This window comes from Alexandromys fortis, unplaced genomic scaffold, assembly GCF_014885135.2.
Source record: "Alexandromys fortis isolate MF-2015 unplaced genomic scaffold, M_Fortis_MF-2015_v1.1 scaffold_3, whole genome shotgun sequence".
In the NCBI taxonomy this organism is placed as follows: Eukaryota; Metazoa; Chordata; class Mammalia; order Rodentia; family Cricetidae; genus Alexandromys; species Alexandromys fortis.
This window is the reverse complement of record NW_026067909.1, coordinates 12,748,448-12,772,382: the sequence shown is the minus strand read 5'-3', so window position 1 is coordinate 12,772,382 and position 23,935 is coordinate 12,748,448. Positions and strand designations below refer to the sequence as shown.

Here is a 23,935-nt window from a genome sequence, read left to right as displayed (position 1 = left end):
AATCATCAGTCAAGTCTTCTTTATTAAGAATAACTTTCAGCTGAGTGGTGATGGCGCACACCTTTAATCCCAGCCCTTGGGAAGCAGAGGCAGGTGGATCTCTGAGTTTGAGGTCAGTCTGGTTTACAGAGCAAGTTCCAGGACAGCCAAGGCTACACAGAGAAACTCTGTCTAGAAAAAATGAAGAGAGAGAGAGAGACCTAACTAAAACACACTCATACACACCGAGTAAAATATTTTTAATTTAAAGAATCAACCATAGTCTGATGTTAAGGAAAGCGAAATGATCAAAGCATACACTGAGGTTGGTGGAATGGCTCTTGCAGAGGACCCAAGTTCAGTTCCCAGCACCCCACATGATAGCTCCCAACTGCCTGTAACTCCAGACCCACATGATCCAATGCCCTCTTCTGGCCTCCACCATGCATCCACACACACGTGCACATATACACATAGAGAAAAATTTACATCTTCTTAAGAAAAGGACTCTGTTTCTGTTTTGTATCAGCGAAGAATCTTTCCAGCAGAGAACAGACAGGAAGGAGGAACTTTCTGGGCTCTGTTCGCAGGGTCCAGTTGCTGTTGTCCTTCATGGGCTGTGACTTTCTGACGTAAGCTTGATGATCAGATAGTAAAATCATCACACTGAACTAGACTCAGAAAAGCAGGAGAAATGAAGGATTCCCATTAAGGGAGCACGCCCAGGCCTAAGGCAGAGGGGCTGGACTTTTAACCTGGGGTGTCAGAGAGGAGTATCTGATCCTGAGAACCAGTTTTACAAACTGCAGTTTACAGGCGGTGTCTGGCTGGTCTGACACTTTTGGAAACAAACTGTATCTTTGCGAAACAAATGTTTTAAATACCCGCAAAGCCGGTTTCCTGATGCCTTCAGTTCACAGGGCCGTGCGCCGCCTGTCCTCTCAAAGTTCTGTCAAAGCCTAGGTGTCCAGAGTAAAAATAAAGTAACTTTCCAAATATTTTGGTGAAAATAGAAACTTTCCGTTTCTATGGGATATTATTTTCGTCTTCCATCTGTACTCAGAAGTAAAACAAAATATTAAGACTTAATTCCATTTTATTTCAACTGTTTAACTTTGCCCCTGAATTCTGAGATAAACATTTACCCAAAGTGAACCTGGTGGATTTGAATTTTTGAAGCATAGTAAACACTTCCCTATGTAATAACCTACCTCGTTTCTATAAACGGTATCAATTTATTAGATGTTTTAGCTTCTTTTAAGGTTGAATAAAGTTTGACTCATATAGAAATTTTTATTCATAAGATCGGTTTATACTCCCACCCCAGCTTTCTTTCAGACTGGTTATAGATGCTGTTCTGCACTCAGTTGTGCCGTATCTAGGTTAAGAAATGAGGGGATGTGGTTTATTGATTGGATGTAAGATTAAATGTTAGCTAGAAAACTGGCTCAGCCATTAGGAGCAGCTTACTACTCTTGCAGAGGACCCAAGTTTAGGTCCCAGTTTCCCATAACAGATGGCTTACAACTACCTGTAACACCACCATTTTCTGGCCTCCAAGGGTACCTGCATGTGCACATGCATGCACACACACTCACACACCACATTAAAAAGTCCAGGCCTTGCAGTGTCCTTGTTCTGCTTCTATGGCAGAGGCACTAACATGCAGTCCCCCTTCTGGCCACTAGGTACTGTCTTGTACATGTGCAGTCCCCCTCCAGTCATTAAGTGTGGTCTTATGCATGTGCAGTGCCCCCTCCAACCAGCAGGTGACGTCTTGTGCACATGCACATCTCCTTCCTGTCACTAGGAGCTGTCTTGTACTTATGCAGTTCCCTTTCTGGCCTCTAGGTGCTGTCTAGTGCACACAGACACCTTCTCTCAGCTGATCTGTGGATCAGGAAACTGTATCTCTGAGGGCCTTACCACCACATTAGAGAGTGGACAGACAGGATCCTGGCCTGGTGTTTGCCAGGGGAAACAGGTTCTTCTTGAATGTCAAGGGCTCTACCTGGTCTCCCTATGTTGCATGTGGGTTCTGTGGACACCTGGCCACGTGTGTTTTCTTCCCAATCCACAGCTGTTTGCTCCTGGCCATTGCCACCAATGACGCCTCTGACTGAGTTCTGGAGGCTTGTGGGGACTTGGCTGTGATGCCTGGCAGGAACGACCTAAGACTCACAGAAGTGACAGAAGCTGGGCTTGGCAGGTAAGTGCAGCAGTGTGCAACAGGATTGGATCCTGGGTTCCTGCCGCCTGTGTTAACTGCTGCATCGTGTCCACTGGCAGGGCTGGCGCAGTCCTCCAGGACTCTGCCATTGTACTTGGAAGACCAGACTGTGAATTTAAACTTGACCCCTCATGGCCAAGTGAGCTTGGGCAAGTGTCCCAGTTGTTTCGAAAGTTGTCTTTTCTCAGCTGTCTCAAAAGCTGTCTTTTGTTTGTTCTAAATTTTTACGGTAAATTTTTACTCTGTATAGCCCAGGCTGGCCTTATATTCACAGTGGCCCTCCTGCCTTGGCCTTCTCAGTACTTGCCATACAAGCATAAGGGTTTTAGTTCAATCCTAGAACCCACATGAAATGCCAGGTTAGGCAATGCTTGCCTGTAATCTTAGCATTGGCCATAGCAAGACCCTGTCTCAAAAGTACAGTAAATATATTGATTAAGAGTTAAGGATGCAGGATAAAGGTCCTTGCTGCCAAGCCTGATGACCTGAGTCCAATCCCCGGGACCCACATGGTGAGGAAGGATGCCTTCTCACCGTCATGCCTACACATACAAAGTGAATAAAATCACATTCTCATATACATGAAAACTAAGGGGAAAAAATGTGGGATTTAGCTCAGTGGAGACTATTTTGTGTTTGGGCCCCCAGAGCCAAAAGAAAAATCACAATTAGGTTAACTGGGAGCCATTCCCCTCCCTATTCCAGGGTTGTTTGTGTAAGACATTTTTATTTCTTCCTGAAACGTTTAGACAATTTCACACACGGATCCAGATGGGCCTAGAGTTTCCTGCATGGGAAGGGTTTTAGTGAGAAATCAGACTTGCCTTTTAAATATAGCCTGCTGGGGTAACTATTGATGGGTTTTCTAGAACTCTGTCTGTGTCTGGTTCTCATGTGGTTTTTGCAGATGCCCTAGCATCTCTGCTGTAGGGTCTGTAGTAGTGTCTGCTTCCTCCTTCTTGCTGTTGGTCATTTCTGCTTTATTTTAATGTTCTTTTTCTCTGTGTGTATTGTATGACTGTGTGCATGTGTGTGTAACCTCTCTGTCATATAAAGTATCTGTGTGTATCCATATGTGTGATACGTGTGTGAACATGTGTCTATGTGTGGTATGTGAGCATGTATATGTGTATGAGCATGTGCATATGTGCATGTATATGTGTTATGAGTGTTTGTATGTGCATATGTATATGAATGTGGGTGTGTGCATGCGTGTATGGGTGTGTGTGCATGTGTATATGTATATGAGTGTGTGTATGTGTATATGTTATGAGTGTTTGTGTGTGCATATGTATACGTGTATGAGTGTGAGTGTGTGTAAATACATGTATATGTGTATATGGAGGGGAAAGCCTGGGTTTCTTTATGTCCCTGTATAGCCTTGGCCATCAGTAGCTTTGTAGACCAGGCTGGTCTTGAACTCATAGAGATCCACATGCCTCTGCCTCCCAAGTGTTGGGATTAAAGGAGTGTGCCACCACTGTCTGGCTGCAGGATGTACGAGGGTCAAGTGCTCTATCCACACAGTGGCTCTGAGTCTTCCATGTCTGGTGTCTCACAGGGGCCTTTGTACTACCGTTCTTTGCTCACTTTGACTCTCGTCAGAGGCAATATTTCCATCCTTCCAGCAGCTCTGTGCCTATCATTGGCTCAACATGGGGTGACATGACAAATCACTGTGTGTGTGTAGAAAGAACATTGATTCTGCACAGTGAGACAGTTCCTTGTCATTCTACCTTTTACTGAAAGTGTTGTGTTAAATAAATAGTAGACCATGCCATCATGACAATAGATTTCTATTCGTTCTTTGAGTCTTTATTTTATGTGTTTTGAAGACTTCATTGTTGTTTTGGTTTTTGGGTTTTTTTTTTTTTTTGAAGCAAGTCCTCAGTATATAGCCCAGGATAGCCTCGACCTTGCTATCGTCCTGCATCAGCCTCTAGAGCAAGTGCTGGATGATAGGCACACTCCATCATGCCTGACTCAAAAGTTTTGACTACTGAGTTTTTGATTTTACAATGGTGATGTGGTCACACGAATATGATGGAAATCACAGTTTCAATTTGTCCTTTCTCAAAGTAGCTTTTGTCTAGCCACTGCTGTGGGCAGCAGTGACCTTGACCTATGGCTCCTCATAAGCTAAAGATCAGGAAAAAAGCAGGTGACCACGTGGTGTGTTGAGGACAGGAAGGGCCAACACTAAGGAAGTTTGGGATATTCTGAATGTGCAGTGGGTTTAAGCTGTAATTCCACGAGGCTGGAGAGATGCAAGGTGTGTGCAGGTCAGAGGACAACTTGTGGGAGTTGGTTTTCTCCTCCCATGTGAGTTCCAGGAGTCAGACTTGGCTCTGCAGCCTTGGTGGCAAGTGCCTTCACTCAGTGAACTCTCTCCCTGGCCCTCCAGTCACTTTAGATCTAAATTCTTCCTTTCGCATGTTTCCCAGTGCTAGTGATGAATGTAGGTCTGTTTGTCTGAAAGCATCTCAAGCTCACCTCTGTGTTTGGAGGAGATGCCTTGGTTTGCAGTTCTTTTCTTTCCACCACTAATAGCTACTGTCGCTTATGACTTGGTCAGTGACAGAGTGCAATGTGCACCCACAGGACTGTGGTTCCCCGAGAACATGAGATCAAGGTGCCCTGTTTGACGGTGACTATTATTATCTAGGTTACTCTTCCCATGTGATAAAATACCCTGACAAAGCAAGCTGGGTGAGAAAGGGTGTATTTGGCTAGTGGGTCACAGTACAGCCCATAAGGGCAGCTGCACATGAGGCAGCTTGTCACGGCACATATGCAGTCAGGAGACCATGGTGAACATGTGTAAGAGCTCAGCCTTTCCCCCTCCTTTTTAATTTAGCCCAGCCCAGGGAATGATGCTGCCCACAGTGGGCCGGTCTCTCGCTCCATTAACACGAGGTAACCCCTCATGCATGCCCAGAGGCCCCTGTTCCAGATGAATCTAGGTCTCATCAAGTTGACAAGTGCTGTAACAAGAACTCAGCATAGCATCCTGTCTCTTCAGACATGAGTCATGACGTCATCATCACTCTGTTGTCTTTGGCTTCCATGGCTTCTGTGGAACAGTCAGCAAAGTCAGTATCTTTTCTCTTTGGCTGTGTTGAAGCCTTTTCTCCTTGTTTGCATCTTCGCCATGGTTACAGTGTGGATCTGACCTCACCCACTCCACTCCACTCCCTGCCCTCTACATACACACCAGATTCACATTTTTTTGAACACTTGGTCCCCAGTAAGTGACAGTATTTTGGGAAGTGACCGGCTGGCTAGCAGAGGTAGGCTGTAGTATGAGGCTACAGCGGTGGTTCTCAACCTCCCTAATGCCTGTGACCCTTTAACACAGTTCCTCATGCTGGGATGACCCCCACCCATAAAATTATTTCCTGGCTACTTCATAACTGTAATTGTGATACTGTTTTTAATTATAATGTAACGATTTTTAAAGACAGATTTGTCTGGACGTGAGAACCATATATTGTCTCCTGATCCACTGTGACGAGCCTTGCACCAACCCCCCACTGCTCAAACAGAAACCTTCCTGCCGCCACTAGTTCTATCTATGCTTTCCCCACTGGGAAGCCTTGAGCAGGGGTAAGCGCTTCTCCCCTAGGCAGTTTTCACCAGGTATTTTCTCCAGAATCAAGGAGCAAACTGCCTAACACCCCCACCCAGACTGCACCCCGCCTCCACGTGCATCCTCCAAGTCCAAGAGCGTCTCCGTCAGCACCCACGTGGTTTTGTGGCATTCATCAGCCCTGCAGTTCCGAGCCAGGCTCTCTTCCCATTCCCGCAGCCCACCCTCCCCGTCTCTTCCTCAGTCCGGGCAGTCCCGCCTCCTCGTTGGCTTTCAATGCTACCATTCTCTCCTGAAACATCGTTCTTGTCAGTGGTTTCTTCCTGTCTGTCCAGTCTGACGTCCCCTCTGTCTTTCCCACCCTAATTTTTGGTTTGAGAGGTCCCGTTTGGTTCTGTTTGTGGGTTACAGTCCACCATGGGGTGGAAGAGCCCACACCCCACACTGGGGTCTGCCCTTAGTCCCCTTTATTATCCTTACCTTTATTCATTGCGATTCTTTACTATTTGGTGTGGTTTTCTGATACTTAAGTGACGGACTGATTTTTGAGACAGAGCTTTTCTGTGTATCCCTGGCTATCATGGCACTTGCTCTGTAGACAGGGCTGGCATGGAGCTCAGAGATCCACCTGCCTCTGCCTCCTGAGTGCTGGGAAAATTAAAAGACTTGCGCCACCATGTTAAGTGATTTTATTTATTTTCATTGTATCTTGTAACATGGAGAGAAAGGAGCAGCACGGGGTGATATCCAGTCTGACATTATGTCTGTGTTGAACGGCAGTGTAGGACGCGGCTCTCGTTCCCCAGGCTCAGCTCCACAGTCTGGTCAGAACAAGGCCAGCCTCCCCTCCTGAGGTCCAGTGCCCAGCAGCCTTCCAGTCAGAGGGAGTTTCTTCATCTGCTTTAAAGATAAGCTCAAATTCATGGTAATGCAGTTCTTACCAGAGGTCAAGACCCTGTGCTGGAAAGGGAGCCGGGTGCTCCGGTGTCCACTTACGTGATAAGGAATGCTGGGTCCTAAGAGCGGGGGTGCTTGCCGAATAATGACTCAGACCCCACCCACCTGTGTCTCTAGCCTTTCTTCTGGAGAAATACAACCTGACTGTGCCTGCCACTCTGTCTTTGTCTCTTTTGGTCATTTTCTTATGGTCCTGTCCAGTCCGCCTCAGTGCCAGCTGACACGAGACGGTTCTACAGGTGCAGGCTCTCAGCCCTTGTTCTCACTCTCAGCCTCCTGTCGGAATCCTGCTCTCTCATCTCAGACTTTTCTTCCTTTCTTTGATTTTTTTTTTTTTTTTTAAATCTGAGGAGATGATCACTCGATGCTTTGGGAGTAAGCAGGGGCAGGCACGGGGATCCTCCCACGGCATTCTCTCCCAGCACACGGTGGTTGTTTTGTGTTCAAAGCTGAGCCTGGCTGTGGCTGCGGAGATTCTCTGGCCTTCCCCAGCAGGGGATGGGGTAGACAGAGCCCTTCCTTCCCAGCCCCATCAGTGCAACCTAGGGCTGACTCAGGGGATTGGAGTCCAGTGAGAAGTATTGGGTCTGTCAGTGGGAGGGGGTCTGGAGGACTCTGCCCCTGGAGCAGAGGCTGTGGGCCATGGGCCAGCCTTCTGCCTCTGCACAGCACGTACCAGGAAGAGTCCCGTGTCTGGTACTCACTCCCCCACTGTCCCTCTGCTGCTTCCCCAGGGACCAGATTCTTATCTGAAAAGCCGCCTTCTCAGGCCCCCAGCCGCTCCTGCTGGAGCTCAGCCTTAACCCTTCTCCATCTTTCCTTTGTTCTGGAGTTGTCAGATCAAGGGGACATTACAATCGCTCCTAGTCAGACAGGTGTCAGCCCTCCATCTCTGGTACGGCTGCCTCCGCTGTCGGGGCAGTGGGCAGGGCAGGGCTGGGTTAGGCCAGGCCAGACCAGCAGGGCAGAAAGGATCTCTTTGTTCCTTTTCTCCTTCTCCTTCCTCCTTCCCTTTCCCTCTGCCGCTGTGGGAATTTCTTCACTTTCTCCATCCCAAGATGCCTGTGGACCTGACGTGGTAGCATAGCCGAGAAAGAGAGGCATTTACACTCAAGTATAAATTATATCAAGACTGCCCATTCTCAGAATATTTGTTGTCTAAGTCTCAGTGGGGAATGAAAAACTTTGGACTACACTACAGATGTTCCAGGGCATAACAGGAAGAGATGGAGGGGGCTGATCTTGGGAAGGAACTTCCAGAGCCCTGGCAGTCGTGCGTACAAGCTGCCCCGAGTCCTGGCTTGGTTTGCTCACAGTTCATGTTCCAGCACAAGGATTTTGAAAACACATGGCTGAGAGACTAACTTGGGGCCTGGCCAAAGGTGGGGAGTAGAGGGAGCTGGGCTGGATAAAGCTAGGGAGTGTTCTAGGAGACCCCACTAAATCTTATGTTGGTTTTTTTCCTCCTGAAGGAGAGATCCTTGTGGGCCCCAAGCCCTTGTGGAGTGTTTGTGTGAAACAGGCAGAGCCTTCCCTGGACTCTACAAAGCCACATGAGGAGGTGATGACGGCTCTGGGAGCCTCTGGCCCTGGGTCATCACAGAGGTGCTCACCCAGGCTGGGTTTTCCCAGGTTAAGCACCCCCCTTTCTCCATTCTGTCTCAATACGGAGCCATCCCGCCCTTGACTGCTATCTGTGGATACTTCTTGAGGCCACCTGTACCTCAGGACCTTTCTGGGGCCTCCTCACACTCAGGACTCCTGGCCAAAAGGCCCTGCAGTTCCAGCCCATCTCCCTCTCAGGCCTCACCCCACCAGCCCTCTCTTGGCCAGGTCTCCACCACACACTCACCAACCTTAGGCCTCCACCTAGGAGGCTTGGGCAGAAGCCATGGACAGAAAGCTGGCTCCTCCCATTGATCCCTGAATTAAGTCTCTAAAATCCCCATTTTCTTGTCTTTTAAAAGAAACTAGGAGTCAGGCCTGGTGTAGTTCACAGCTACTCCAGAATCTGATGCAGGAAGATGGCTCTTCACAGCCAGCCTGGGCAAGTTAGTGAGAGACCATGTCTCAAAAAATAAAAAGAGGGCTAGAGGCGTAGTTCAGTGGCAAAGCACTTGCCCAGCACATACAAGGGCCCTGAGTCCATCCCTGGTACCACAAACAGAGAGAAAAACAAAACAAAACTCAACATTAGAGACACAAACTGGCAAAGGACGGTAGATTTGTTGATAGTTTAGCCCAACCCGGGAGAGTGACACTCTCCTCTCTGATGTTCATCCTGAAGCAGGGGACAGTTTTTTTAGAAGCAGATGGACAAAAGCCAGGGAGTACACATGTGTCAATCTACCTGTGAGACACACTGTCTGCACTACGTGGCCTCTCTCAGCCATTAACTTCCTCTTTGACCGACACCAGGGCCTGTGCAAGTTTCCCAAGAAAGCTTTCATTCTTTGGGTCCTCAGTTTTAAGATCCCCTGTTTGGGATCTACTGTTTTGAGGCCCCTGTTTTAGTCAGCAGCCACTGCCAAGCAGTTCTCCCCCAGCAACCCGCATTATGTCCCCATATTTGCCGCCACTGTCCCAGGTTCCACAGTGTCCATCACGGACTGCTATTCCTTCATGTGGTTTTAGAGTTGGTTTTATTTGGTGTGACCCCCTGAGAACCTGCCTCCCCTGCAATGTTGGGTCAGACACCCTGGCCCCCACTCTGTGCCTCACACACAATAGTTTAGCAAACACAGGATGTCCACTATGTGAAGGAAGGAGGTGTGTGGAGGCCTGCATGAACCCTAGCCCAGATGACTGGGTGGCAACCGTGGCTACCAGCAGCTTGGACCAGCAGTGGCCTGGATGCCGAGAACAGCCATGTTGAACTGAACTCAGCCCTGAGACTCACTGTGTGGGATCCCCACCTTCTCATAGCTGTCCCATATCCACTGAAATAGAAGCAAGGGTCCCAGAACCCACATACCTTGTCCAAAGTCACCCTGCACAGGGCAAAGCCTGGGACGGAAAAGACCGTGGCCAGGTCTGGAACATTCCACACCCACAGAGGAGCCTTGTGTCAGCACTTAATGGTCCTCTGGCCCTACCTGTAGGCATTTGCCGAGTACCTACTATGTGCACGACAGCGCACACTTGGTCTGCTCCTCTCCTTTCCGGTGATTCAATGGAGGGGGAAGCAGCAGACACAGCAATTTATCTGTGACCTCCCACATACTGGCACGCATGGAGTTCAAACCACATCCAGGTGTAGAAGCCTGGCTCGCTGCAGTACCTGTGATATGCCACTCCCAGGTAATTAAAAAAAAAAAGCCAGAGGTCACTCAACACAGCCTTCTATGACAGCCAGCCAGATGGGGCCACTGTGTCCCAGGCCCAGATGCTGCTGCCAGCCCGACTCATGTTACAGTGATCCCAGAAAGGCACAGCCCACTTGCCCTGTGTTCCGAGGACACACAGCCAGAGAAGAGAGTCGCTGGTGTCTGGGGAAGTGCTGGGCACAGTGTAGGGGCAGTGGGGCTGCAGACATAAGCATGTTGTGGCTGTTCCCAGGTGCCCTCATCTTCGCCCTTGCCACAAAAGAGAAAGCTCCACCTCGTATCTCTGACAGACCTTGTTTTATTGTGTGTGTGTGTGTGTGCACGTGTGCATATCTGTGTGTGCATATGTAGTTTATGCATATGTGTGTGTGTGTGTGTTTTGTGAGTGCTCATGTGTGCTACTGAATGTGAAGGACACAGGTCAACTTTGGATGTCATTTCTCAAGAGTCGTACACCTTATGTTTTTCACGCCCATCTCTCCTTGAGACCAAGGTATTTAGGCTGGTTGGCCAATAAGCCCAGGAGCCACCTATCTCTACCTCCTGTGGTTACAAGATCAAATCACCACACCCAGTTTATTATGTGATGCTGGGGATCAAACTGAGGTCCTCGCTTTGCCAGCTGGGCCAACTTCCCAGCCCTATAGGCAATCCTTTAGTTCATGTAAAAACAGCCTTTCCCCTATTTCTCCCTGACCCCTGTACTAAGGGCCTATGAAGTCTCCTTGACAGCAAGGCAGCATGGGAAACCCTTACAGGTTGCACAACTCTTAGATGGTGTCTGTCTGCTCTCCACTGATGTCAGCACTGCAGGGAGGGGTGCTGTGTGGCTAGCTCACTGTGGTCCTGGGTTCTGGATTCTTGAAAAGTTGCTTAGCAACAGCTGGCAGAGGTGGGCACAGCATAGCTAGCTTGTTCACCTGGTCCCCACTGCCTTGGCCCTGACAATCCCCACAGCCTTGGCACCCATCTCCTTAGTCCCTACCACTCTGGCCTACAGTGTCCTGGTCCCCAGTGCCTTGGTTCCTACTGCCCTGATCCCCAATGCCTTGGTCCACACTGCCCTGGTCCCCAGTGCCTTGGTCCCCACTGCCCTGGATCATACCAACCTTGGCCCACTCCTCCATGGTCTACACAAACTGTCTTGGTGTACACTAGTCTCTATAATTCCACTTACCCTGTGCACTTGCCTCCTCCAGGTCTTGCCCCCACAAAGCATGGTGTTTGAATACCCATTTTCCTGGTTCCCAATGACACTTCAGGGCTCCCACTTCAAGCTTTTGGCACCGTGGTGACCTTTCCTTCTCTTGCCTGCACAGTCTTCAGCCTGTTCTTTGGTCTTGCAGCTGTTTGGGCCCATGTGGGCTCCCTGGAGCCATCTCTTCCTCTGTCTGCAGAGGAAGGCTGCAGATAGTAAGGTTTTAGTAGGTGCACTGACTGGCCCCTAGGAGGACCACACTTCCTCCCTCAGAAAGAGCAGGCCATTCCCTCTAGGGCTAGGGAAGGCCACTGGGCTGGCTGACCATGGGCCGGATATGGCAACTGCCACCAGCAGCCTCCACGGCTCTCAGCACCATCTGAAAATGTCAAGACAACAAACTGTCCTGTCTTGGAGCTGTCACGTGTCCTGTAGACAGATGGCATTTAGCAGCCGGTTTTTCTCCATCCTTTGCTTGTTTTCCTTTAAGAGAGAGTCTCAGTAAGTTGCCCAGGCTAGCCTCTAACTCACTGTGTAGCACAGGCAGGCCTAATGCTCTCCACTCTCCTGCCTCAGCACTTGAGACTGAGGTCTCTGGTCAATGTGGCATACGGCTTCCTTCCCACAGACATTTTACACCACATCAGCAAGAGACCTCTGGAACCTGAGCATAGGTTCCATGGAAGAGGATAAAGGACCTTGCTCTCCTGAACCTGAGGGAATACTGGCAGGCTGGCAATAAGTCTTGGGCTCAAAGGAGGGGCTCCACATCGCACAGGGCTCCCCGTGGTGCAGTGGGACAGAAGCCTCAGACATGAGGTTGGAGGGGAGTTATGTGGCTTCTCGCATTCATTTATGAAGTGAATCAGATTTTGGCTTCTAGGCTTGAGTCCCTGGATTGAGTATATAAATGGGGGAGGGGGGGAGAGAGAGAGAGAGAGAGAGAGAGAGAGAGAGAGAGAGAGAGAGAGAGAATATGAACCAGCAATCTAGCCACTGAATAGATTTAATTAAGGCATCTGTGAGTGACAGTTGTTGACAGAATAGGTACATCCCTCTCAAAAGCCTCTGGGCCCACTCAGCCCTGCCTAACTCCCACCCAGGTTGAGTGGCTGAGGGAGACCTCGCAGTCCACTGGGGACAGGGAACCTATGGCAGCCCCGCCCTGATGTAGAGGGGAGACAGCTGGTGCTGTGACACTGGAGCCACATGAAGGCCCCTATGTCCTGTGTGGGCCTTGCACTTCTCTCACAGGCCAGGTGGCGGCTGGGCCAATGGGTGGGCTTTGTGATCAAAGAGTGCTGCCCAAGGATGTCAGGATTGCTCCTGCAGACAGCCTCGAGACAAAGGCAGCTTCCTCTAAATTAGTACAACCTAGATCAAAATCTGATGATTAATAAGAGGCCCCAAACATGCCCACGGGCCATGCGATGAGGCAGTTCTGATTTCTCTCTGATGAGCGAATGGACTTCAGTCAAGTAAGTTCCCAGCAGAAACCATAGAAAGCCCAGGACCACAGAGAACAGACTAGAAAACCACACACCCACTTTCGCTTGAACAGCCAGGAAAGGCTCCCAGCTGAGGTGGTTTCTGGCCACATGTGGCCTGCAGCCCGGGAAACATGTCTTGCCTGGACCAGGAAGCTCTGAGAGTATAAGATGATGAGCAAATATCCAATCCGTAGAAAACAGAAAAGCGTTCCGTTAATGAGCACTATTGAAGACAGGTTGAAATTTAATTTTTAAAAAGCTGATGGGTTAAGCCGGGCGGTGGTGGCGCATGCCTTTAATCCCAGCACTCAGGAGGCAGAGGCAGGCGGATCTCTGTGAGTTCAAGGCCAGCCTGGTCTACAAGAGCTAGTTCCAGGACAGGAACCAAAAGCTACAGAGAAACCCTGTCTCGAAAAAAAAAAAAAAAGCTGATGGGTTGGATGCAATGCACCATTCGTTTGACCTGGTTATTTTTATTCCCCTAATGTGACTGCCAGAGCATGTGAAAGCTGAACAGGGGTTGCCATGGTCCCAGAGACTGACATAGTTTGGAAAGTCTGTCAAGAGAGTGAGGTTCTTGTCAGAGACTTAGAGGTTCTGATGCCCCAGTCCTGGCTGGGAAAGACTCATGGCCTTGTCAGTGGGAATGTCATTGTCATTGAGTTCTTATGTTCCTCCATTCGTGCACCCCCCTCAGATGGCACAGGAGCCCTTCGTCCTGCAGGGTGAGCTCAGCGCTGGTGGACGGCTGGGAAGTCTTTACTCTTTCAGTCTGGCGTGGAAGCCTGCAAGCCATCAGTGAGGCTCTGAGGGCTCACCCAGCTCTTCCTGGGCAAGGTGGTGCCCAGGCGGGGCTTCTGATGCCATGTGTCACCATGCTGGAGACCAACCTGTGATTCCCACCTCATCCGATCACGGAAGAGAGAAAGCTGGTGATTCCAGCCCTGAATCTTTCATGGCTCTTCCCTTACACGCACGGCTCCAGGAGGGGCAGGGTGTGAATCTACTCGTAGACAGCCATAATCGGGGCAAAACCACGAGTTAATATTTGTAGAGAGCTTAGCACAGGGCCAGCTCGAATAAGACAGCTTGTTAAATAAATAAGCACAAATGGAGAAAGCATCCAGGCTGCCAAACGCCAGAGCACAGGATGCCTGTGGCTCAGGGAACAGGCCTGGTGGGGCAGCAATGGGTCCAGGCGCCTGGGAAGAGGGAGCCAGGGCTGGTGGAACTGAGCTGAGTCAGTGTCCCCAGCCCCACAAGAAAGGCTCCCGGGAGGAGGCGACAGGAGGCTGGAGAGTCCTAGCCTAGCCTGGGCACGTTTTCAAAACAAAAATTGTGAGTTCCCAGGGATCGAAATGAACCAGACACAAGCAGAGGCTGGACCTTCCCCTGAAATCGACCCCTCCCATAGACTCCGCAGACTCTGCTGGAAGAACACAACCCCCTTACCCTGAGCACCCAGCTTTGGCTGCATTCCTAATAGCAGCAACCGCTGCTGGGCGCTGATGTCATGGGAGGGAAGGAAATGATTGACATCCCATCTCCTGCTGGCTCAGGGATGAATCCCCCAGCAACAGCCCCATCTAGATCTTTATACACCCAAGTTCACTTTTAGCAGGCCATGTCATCTACTTCGTTTGGCATCTGTTTGGTCCTTCCATGAGATACCACCAGCCCTGACTCATAGGTGGCTCACTCTCCCCTTGTTCCTGTCCTTATCCTCAGGCTTCTGTGAGTCACCAGCAGTTCTTAAGGACCCCTGAGTGCCCCCACGGCTTTTGGTACATTTATTTATATAGTACAATGGTTCTTAACTGGTAGGTCATGACCCCTTTGGGGGTTGCATATCACATATTTACGTTATGATTCTTAACACTGGCAAAATTACAGTTAGGAAGTGGCAATGAAAATAATTTTATGGCTGAGGTCACCACAACGTGAGGAACTGCATTAAAGGATGCCAGCATTAGGAAGGTTGAGAACCTCTGGTTTAGTGTGCGTGTGTGTGTGTGTTGTGGCTGATGAAGTGTGTGTGTGTGTGTTGTGGTTGATGAAGTGTGTGTGTGCGTGTGTATGAATGCCATGTGGAGACCAGAGGACAACTTGCTGTAGTCAGTTCACTTCTCAGCAATGTGGCTCCCTGGGATTGAACTTTGGTCGGCAGGTCTAACTGCAAGTGGTTTTACCTGCTGAGCCATCCTGCTGACCCAAAGAATTTCCTTTGGAGAAAAGAATTTTTTTAATGCAGTACTAGGGATGGAATTCAGGGCTTTGTGCATGCTGGTTCAGCGCTCTACCAACATAGCCTCATTCCCCAGCCTTTAGGCACCTAAGAAATGCAGAACTCTACCCAAACGCTATCTGCCTGACTTCTAACACCTGCGCATGTACACACACACACACACACACACACACACACACACACACACGATTCTCAGTAGGGGGTGAGCAGACCCTGGTGAAAACCAGCCCTTCTCTCCTGCCTGAACTTTAAGCTAAGTGCATTGGCTCTCAGGCCCATGACAAGTGTAGTTCACCCATCAAGGGTGACCTCAGCATGGTGGCCAACCTAGGGGCACCTCAAAGATGTCTGACAAATCTTGAGACAGTTTTAAGTTATCACAGAAGAGGCAGCGGAAGAAGATGCTACTAGATTCTAGGGGTAGAGATGACTAAGGACATAAGATGGCCCTGAGATCCAGAACAGTCCCATCCCAAATGTCATGGGAGTGTTTTAGTTACCTTTGTATCCTTGTTACTTGATCACAATTTGAAGGGACAGTGTTTGCTTGGGCTCATCATATCAGAAGTGCCCATCATTTCAAGCAGAAAGCTCATTCACAACAGACAGGAAGCAAAGAAGGAATCTCTGAAAGGGCTAAGGCCAGGCCCAGCCCCACCGACACTCCCCTCACGACTTACTCCCTCCTTCTAGACCCTGCCTCCTACCTCTCAATACCTCCTAGTCATGCCATCAGGTTATGAACCCATGAAGACATTAATCCACTGATTAGGTCTGAGCTGTTAAGATGCAACCATCTCTGGAGATATTTTTGTGTAACTTTTCCTGGGGAGATGTGAGCAAATGCCCATTCACCCTAGATAGAGCACTGGCAACAGACCAAGGAAACCATTCCACCGGATTCTAGCTCAATTGACAGTAACTTCAGTGGGATAACTTAGAGGCATATATGTGAATAGGTACTTGTTGGAGGGAGGGAGGCTGCTTGTTTGTTCCAGCAGCAGAGAACCGAAATAATCACACAGAAAACTGTATTAATTAAATCACTGCTTGGCCCATTATCTCTAGCTTATTATTGGCTAACTCTTACATGTTAATTTAACCCATTTCTATTAATCTGTGTATGGCCACGTAACTGTGGCTTACTGGCTAAAGTTGCAGCGTCTGTCTCTGGCGGAGCTACATGGCGTCTCTCTAACTTTGCCTTCTTCCTCCTAGCTTTCAGCTTAGTTTTTCCCACCTATCTAAGTTCTGCCCTGTTATAGGTCCAAAGCAGTTTCTTTATTAACCAATGGTATTCAGAGCACACAGAGGGAAATCCCACATCAGGTACTTAAACAGGAGCCTGTGGCTCAAAGAAGGTTTCATCACTGAAGAACTCACCCCAGCATGAATCACAGACAACTCAGAAGAGCAGTATCCGTGGAGCTCCCTGAATGACTTGCATGAAAATATCTAAGCCAGTGGGAGAGTCTCCTTTCCCCAGCTACTGTTTTGCTTGTATAACCTTTGGGAGGAGCCTTGTGAGTCCTGTAAATTTTAGGATCTTCCTAAGTCTTGTGAGTTTCCTTTACTGAGTCTTAAGGACTGGAGAAAGAATAATTCAATTTGGAAAACACTGCTGTTTTATAACCATCTCATAGAGACACCCAAAAGTGCATTCTACCAATCTCCTGGGTGACTCTCAATTCACCACAGTTGACTGCCCCTATAGAACCATCTAGGAAGGGACCTCTGCTGGAACAGCCCCTGGCCCAGGGATCACCAGTGTCAGGATTCCAGATGACTTATTTTGCAAAGAAGGGACTGGGGCATGGTGAGGCTTGGCAGTCGGTTACAGGCAATCAGGTTCTGGTTTGGGACCAGGGTCTTTGTGACCAGGTATTGCCTCGCTCTGGCAGAAGCCCTCCTTCTGTTTGACTTTGTAAAAGCTCATTGGCTTCTCGCTCTGAGCTGCAGATGGCTTTGTGCTCAGACAGGTGGTGCAGGGCAGGGCAGAGGGCAAGAGACTCCTTCCGTGTGGGCCAAGCCAAGACAAAAAGACCATGGGAAAGGGTTCTCTCTCCAAGCCTTACACAAGGCAGGTTCTCTCCTCCCTTCTTCACTTCCTGCTCCCCCCTCCACACACACACACACACACACACACACACACACACACACGACAGAAATGTCAGCAAAGACACAGGTGTCTGTTGGCTCCTGGCATCAAACACCAGTCAAGGGTGATTCGAGAAGGCAAGACGTACATCGAGGGCCAGAACTTCTCAGTATAAAGAGCACCCTGTGGCCTTCCAGCAAGGCTGTGTTAACTAATTAATGAGGGATTAGTCTTGATGACAGAAGCTGGCACTTGGGGTATGGTGTGATGAAAACCGCTGTGTTCTTCAATGGACAAGGCTCATTTCCACTCAACCACTCTGAGGGGAAATAGTCCCCAACAGCGTGGTCATTGGGACACAGGCAGTGAATTGGAGAAGTGACTCAGCCCAGAACAAAGGCTCCCAGAGACAGGGCTTGACTTGGGAGGAGGCAGCGTCCTCTCCTTCTCCTGGAAGTGGGTTTGTGAGCTATTGGTTTAATTTTGTATTTTTTGTTGTTGATCCTCAAGATTCAAAGACCCAAGAACTGTGGGCCTGGACTGTGGGGTACAGCTACTTGTCTCATTGCGCTGACAAAACACAACAGGGGGAGGAAGGTTTATCTGGCTCACAGTTTGAGGGCTCAGTTCATCGTGTGGGAAGGCACGGTTTCAGGCACGCGTGAGGATGGTCATATTCTAACCATAGTCAGGAGGCAGGGAGAATGAACACGGTGCTCATCCGGCTCTCTCATTCACTGTGGGACCCCAGCTCACAGAATGAATGGTGCCCCCCAAATTCAAAGTGGGTCTTCCCACCTCAGTTAACCCATTCTAAAAACTCCCTCATAGATATGCGCAGTGGTTTGTCCCCTAGATGATTCTAGAACCTGTCAAGCTGATGGTCAACATCAGCTGGCTTAGGATTGATCCCAGCCCATCCTTCCCCCCAAGACACTCACTGGGTGATGGCCACCGACACACCTCTGCACTCACTGGGCCATCCCTAACACCCTCCCACACCCCCTCTGAACTTGCTGGGCAATCCCTGAACTCCACTCAGAAGCTTTGGAGGAGGGGTAACCAGAAGAAGCAAAGGTTGGAAAAGGAGAAAGTGGAGTTTTCTAAGCAAGCAGGTGTCAACTACTGGGCAAGGCGAACGGCAGAACCAGGCCAAACCCTGAAAGAACCTCAGCACAGCTTCCTCTGCTACAGGGTGAAGCTGCCTGGGGACGAGATGGAGCTGCCATATCTAGATATGGTCCCCCCACCTGACAACTTCCTGGGGCTTTGGGAAACAAGGTCAGGAGGGCCACTCCAACCTTAGAACCCCCTCAGGGCTAGAGGAAAAGTGCCACTTCCCAAACACATAGGGACACCAGTACTACTGATAATGACCAGTTAAACACAGTCATGAACACACACACACATGCACACATGTACCCACACAGTACACATATGCACACACATATGTATTCACATGTGCACACACATGTATGCACACTTTATTTTTGGTATAACACTGAAGTCCCACCCAGTGCCTCACACACACTAAGCATTCTACAATTAGGTCACATCCCTGGCCCTGACCAATTATATTTTTTTCTCCTAAAATGAAAAAAGTATACCTTGTTGGTTTCTGGAAGCTCTCTGACACCTGAATATAAATCCAGGAGAAGGGTGTGCTCCAGTTACACAATGCCACTTGTTTATCAACACAAGTATGAAGTTACATAATCCTGTGTGTGACTGTATGTCTTTCCAGTCCAGTCCCAGCACAGTGGCACAGTGGAGGCTGGCGGGGGAGGGGAGCTGTTTGCACTGGGACTTGGCCAGGTTAAGGCATTTCTTAAATCCCACTTTAAGGCCACTTGGCACCTAATGGGAGTCGCTAGCTCAAGGACCCAGGAGCCCTTTCACCACTCCAAGTTCAAAGACTTGGACCTAAATGGGAGGATATGGTTGGCCGAGAAGGGGCAGTTTGGACAATGACACGATGGCAGCCACCATGGGCAAGCACACTGTGCTGCAGCCAGACAGTGTTGGTGCTCGTGAAGAGGCCAGCTTGTGAGCCTGAGAAAGTGTCGCTTGGCCCCTGGGCTGGAACTCCAGAGCCAAAGCCAAATACCACCTGTCTAGATACGGGCTGGGAATCACCAGGGCTAGTGCTGATGGGTTCTGCCCGTTACTTCCAAGGGCCTTGAATGTTCTCATGCAGTTAACTACACAAGCTGGTGGGAATGTTAGCTCTAGGACGCTGGCAGCCCACCAGGCAAGGTGCTGAGTGGAAACACTGCAGACAGACAGGGTGTGGGGACAGGGACAGAAGAGAACCTGGCTGACTGGAGGCTGGGGAGCCCAGGAGGAAAGACGACAGGCCATCCTCCAGGGCAGACAACAGCTGCCCCTGGAGCCGGGTCTCCTCCTCTGGAAGGAAGACTTAAAGACACCTATTGTGTGCAGGGACTCTGCTAAGTCCTGGCGTGAGAGATCTGAAATCACTGGATTCTGGTCGCTCTGCCGAAGATACAACCTGCCTCAAAGGGTCAGGTCAGGTCAGGGTGTTCTGGAGCCTCCTTAAATTCTCTGAGAAAACAAACAAAACAAAATTCCACCAAACCACAGGGTACCATTCTCCCCTGGCATGCAGGGGTTCATTAGCTGACACCCACTCTCTCCCGGTGGAAGGGATTGTCTAAAAACTCACAGGTGGGGGCAAGAGTCCTTGGGAGATGATGGTGGGGGAGGGGGTCTGCACCGGACAGACACCTGGGGAGGCTGGGGGCAGGAGAGGGTCCCAGGTGAGGGCGCTTGTTTGATCTGTCACCTCCCAAAGAGACAGCAAAGTTAGCTCCGGGGCCTTTATTTAACGTGCAGTCTTGGGCACCTCCCCTCCGAGTAAAAAATCCTTTCCTCCCTCAAATTTAAAAAATCCATAAAGACAAAAAAATAGAACAAACCCAAACAAAAACGAAAAAAACTTCAATTCTAAAGGGTCTCTGACCCCGGATAAAAATAAAACTCGGAATCCTTTCTTCCTGTGTTTAAATTTTTACGGAAAATCTGACCCGCGTGGCCACCGCCCCTGCGCTTATATCTTTAAGGCGGAGCCGGCGCGCGGCCAAGTTCACGGCGCGCGGGCGCCCTCGGGACGGGCCAGGTGGCGACAGCGCCCGGGAGGTCGCGAGGGAGGAGGGAGCGGCCACGTCCCGTCCGCGCCAGGCCAGCACCGCTTCTCCGTTGCAGAGGCCACTGGGGCCGTGGATGGGGAGCGCGCGGCCACCATGAGGATCCCCGAGAAGTACTCGACGCTCCCAGCCGAGGACCGCAGCGTCCACATCGTGAACATCTGCGCCATCGAGGATCTCGGCTACCTGCCGTCCGAGGGCACGGTGAGTTTGAGTTCGGGTGCGGTCACGGGCTACCTCCCCACACCGTGCAAGACGCTGGGGGCTCCCATCAACGCACGTGCGATCCGGAAACACGCTGCTCCCCTGACCAAGTGCGCGCGACCCGCTGTACTCTGCGTATCCTCCCACCCGCGGAACGCAGCGCCCGAGGTCCCCAGAGTGTCCCTGGGATCTTTGTAGTGCCCGGCCCAGGGTTTGCAGTGCCCCCGGGTCCCCGGAATACTCGGCCCGTGATCCCCAGAGTGTTCCTGGGGTCTCTGCAGTACATTGTCAGGGGTCTCCAGAGAGTCCCGAGGTCTCAAGGGTGTTTCCGAAGTCCCTGTAAGCGCTGGACCTGGGTTTTCAGAGTATCCCCGAGATCCCCAAAGTGTCTCTGAAGTCTTCGCAGCGCACTGTCTGAGATCACCAGAGTGATCACAGCGCCCAGCTTAGGGTTTGTGGTGTCCCCAGGGTGCCAAAAGTGTCTTTGCAGCTCCCAGGGTCCCTAGAGTGTCCCGGGGTCCCCACAGTGCCCGGCCCGGGGTTCCCAGTATTCTGAGCATATAGTCCAGGCCCGGGTGGGACTCTCCTTTCCAGATTCTTGGCCAGGGGCGCCCCAGGAGCATCAGGATGGGTGGGAGCAAAGGGCAGGGACCAGGTGGCCACCAGGTTGAGCAAGACCACTGCGCCGCCACCCGGTGGGGCTGAGTCCTGAGATTCCACTTGCCAGCAGCGCGAGTCATGCTGGGGGGGTTAAGTGAGACAAGCTAGATTACCTATCTTGTCTGGGCCCCAGTGCCCTAGCCATGGGCAGGGTGGAGCCAGTCACCTGGTTGGGGAACGTATCATTGTCCCTGCAGCCAGACCCAGCAGGACACAGGGATCCCTGATGGCACGGGGTGGTGGGGTGCGGGTGGTGGGGTGGGGTGGGGTGGGGGTGGTTTGCAAATTCACCCCTGATGAGTTTGGTTTAAAGAACAAAGTTTCCCAGTGGGGGCGGGGCACTCTCGGAGGGGACCAAAGAGCAGAAATTTCTTTCTCTTCCTGTCTCCCCTCAAGGTCCTAAGATCCAGGGAGCATAGTTGTCCAATGTCTAGGGCAGCCTGGAGCTGTAAGAGTGGAGGGCCCAGCTTGGGGGATTGCTCTGACCTGTTGTAGCCTGGGGCTGGGAACCAGAGGGCCCAGGGTGGATGCTGTCAGAGGCCTGATTGAAACTCAGGCTGGGCAGAGCAAGCTCAGGCTGTGGACAGTCCTGGCATTCCTGAGGTGAGACAAGGGCGCTCTACTGGGTGGTACCCAGAGTTCTGGGAGTCTGGACCAGGAGCAGCTGTGGATGACAGGTACCTTCCTATCATGTACAGGATAAGAACAGCCTTAGGAGCTCAGGGGGACATTTGAACAGAGCTGTGGGCTGGGCCTTGCTGGGCCTTACTGGCCCCTGTTGGCCCCTGTTGGCCCCTGTTGGCCCCTGGGCACCCAGAGAGAGCTACAGACAGGGAAGGCTCCGCCCTTCCGGAGCTTAAGGAGTTCTGATGGAATGCTCTCCTGTTACCCATGATAGGAACAAAGGACAAGTGTGGACAGCACAAAGTGGGCCAACTGTGTTTCTTAACTTGTTTAACTCAAAACAAGGAGGTGGAGTTGGGGAGGGGGTGCTGTTAATACAAATCAGGAAATTAAGGCTCAGAGGGACAGGTGACTCCTTCCAAGTCACTCACCAGTTAAAAGACAGTTGAGGGAGACTTCAGGCAAGTCTACCTAGGAATGGATATGGTGGAGGGGGACTGGGTGGCATCCATGATAGGGCACCCAGAGGTGGGAACGTGGGGACTCCAGTTGGAGTCACGGGGGAATGGTGGTTGCCAAGCTAATATAGAGGTGTTATTGTAGAGGCGGTGCCCATGGGAGGGGACTTGAGCATGAACAAACAGTCTGAACAAATGGCCTTGGGCACTGGTATTCCCATCCGGAGATGTGTCCACACCTAGCCGCCATCAGTGCCCCTCAAACCAAAGAGGTCACTAAGGTCTGGATCTCATTCAGAGTCTTCACAGTCCTGAGGACTGAAGGAGGCCAGGGGCCCTTCTTTTGCACTCAGCTTTTCCTAGATGCTTGCATGATTTTGTAGGCTGGGAGGGCTGTGGCCCTGGGTTCATGTACAGGAAAGACAGGTCATACTCAGGGATCATGCTGCAATCAGAAGCTCTGAAACCTGAGATTCCCAGTATCCCCACACAATCCAGCCACCGCTGTTAGTCACCATACACTCACCCAGCAGAAGAAGCCCAGTGCTCTCTCGAAGGCCTGAGGGTGTGGGCTGCACCTCCTTTTCCTAGAAGTGCAGCCTTAGATGAAACCCCACAGTCCCACACTGCACTTCTCATTCTGTCCTCCTGCCCCCTCCATTTCAAGGGAAGGGGGGCCCGATCACTCCATTGGTTCTGTCAAAGAGGCAGATTAGGGGAGCAGCTGGGAAGCCAGGGGCCAGGTGACTGGTTTTGTTGTTTTCTCTGGTCTGATCTTTGAGCATATCTGTCTTTAAGGCAAGTTCTCCATGGCCTGAGATGCCTACATCCAGAAATACCTGCTGTGTGGGTGTTAACCCACCTGCTGGGGCAAGGGCCTAGGCTGCTTATCTGCCATCAGAGACTTCTGTTTAGAGATTCCTGGGCAAGCCCAGTGATCGGAAATGGATAGCTTGTGCTTATGAGTCAGGCGAAAACCGTCTGGAATAAAACTGAAGTTTTACATTGCTGTCCCCCCACCCCTAAGCAGGACATGGTGGCCTCTGGCTGTAATCCAAGAGCTGGAGAATCGTAGGCTGAGAGTTTGAGACCAGCTTGGGCTACAGAGTGAAACCTTGTGTCAGAATCAGCATGACGAGAGAGCGTGTTCCTCGTCATCCAAGACCCAAGTCTTCAGGTCTCTGGTTTCATCTCCCCCTTTTAAAAGAAATTCTGGGATTTTTAGATTCCTTCAAAAGCACCAGTATTTTGTCACAGGCCGTTTGAATTTGGCCTGGGCTCCAGAAAGTGGAGGTTTTTGAAGAAGCTGGTCTCAGCACATTTAGGGTGTGAATGTGGGGTCCTCCATTGTCTCCCTGCTCTACCCAGCATCTTGGGGGCAGCTGGCCTGACCTTCCCTGTTTGCGGCTGGGACAGGAGCTACACAGTCTATCTTTCTCTCTAAAGCCTTCCCCTGAGGAAGCTCTTTCCAGGAGCTCTTCCTCCAAACACCCAGGAGACAACCCCTGCAAGTGAAGTGTCCTTCCTATTCTCTATGGCCAAGGCAATAGAGGTACCTACCTACACACACACACACACACACACACACACACACACACACACACACACTTTCTCTCTCAACCAGATATTAAAAGGGCACTAAGAAACCCCTTGCTTTCCATTCAGGTGTCCCCTCTTTTTTTTTTTTTTTTTTTTTTTTTTTTTTTTTTT

General features: G+C 50.5%; 1 protein-coding gene across 10 annotated transcripts in view; it reads left to right on the top strand.

Annotated features, from left to right (window-relative positions):
- Ano1 (anoctamin 1) overlaps positions 1-23,935 on the top strand; it is a 160,931-nt gene that overhangs the window by 46,892 nt on the left and 90,104 nt on the right. For 9 of the 10 annotated variants that reach the window (XM_050136714.1, XM_050136704.1, XM_050136712.1 and 6 more), the window contains one exon: positions 20,338-20,483. In XM_050136714.1, the coding sequence (XP_049992671.1) occupies positions 20,376-20,483 (108 nt within the window). In that variant the 5' untranslated portion in view covers positions 20,338-20,375. Of the gene's footprint in view, positions 1-2,170; positions 2,189-20,337; positions 20,484-23,935 lie in introns of those variants that run through there. The other variant, XM_050136713.1, reaches the window with a different exon arrangement.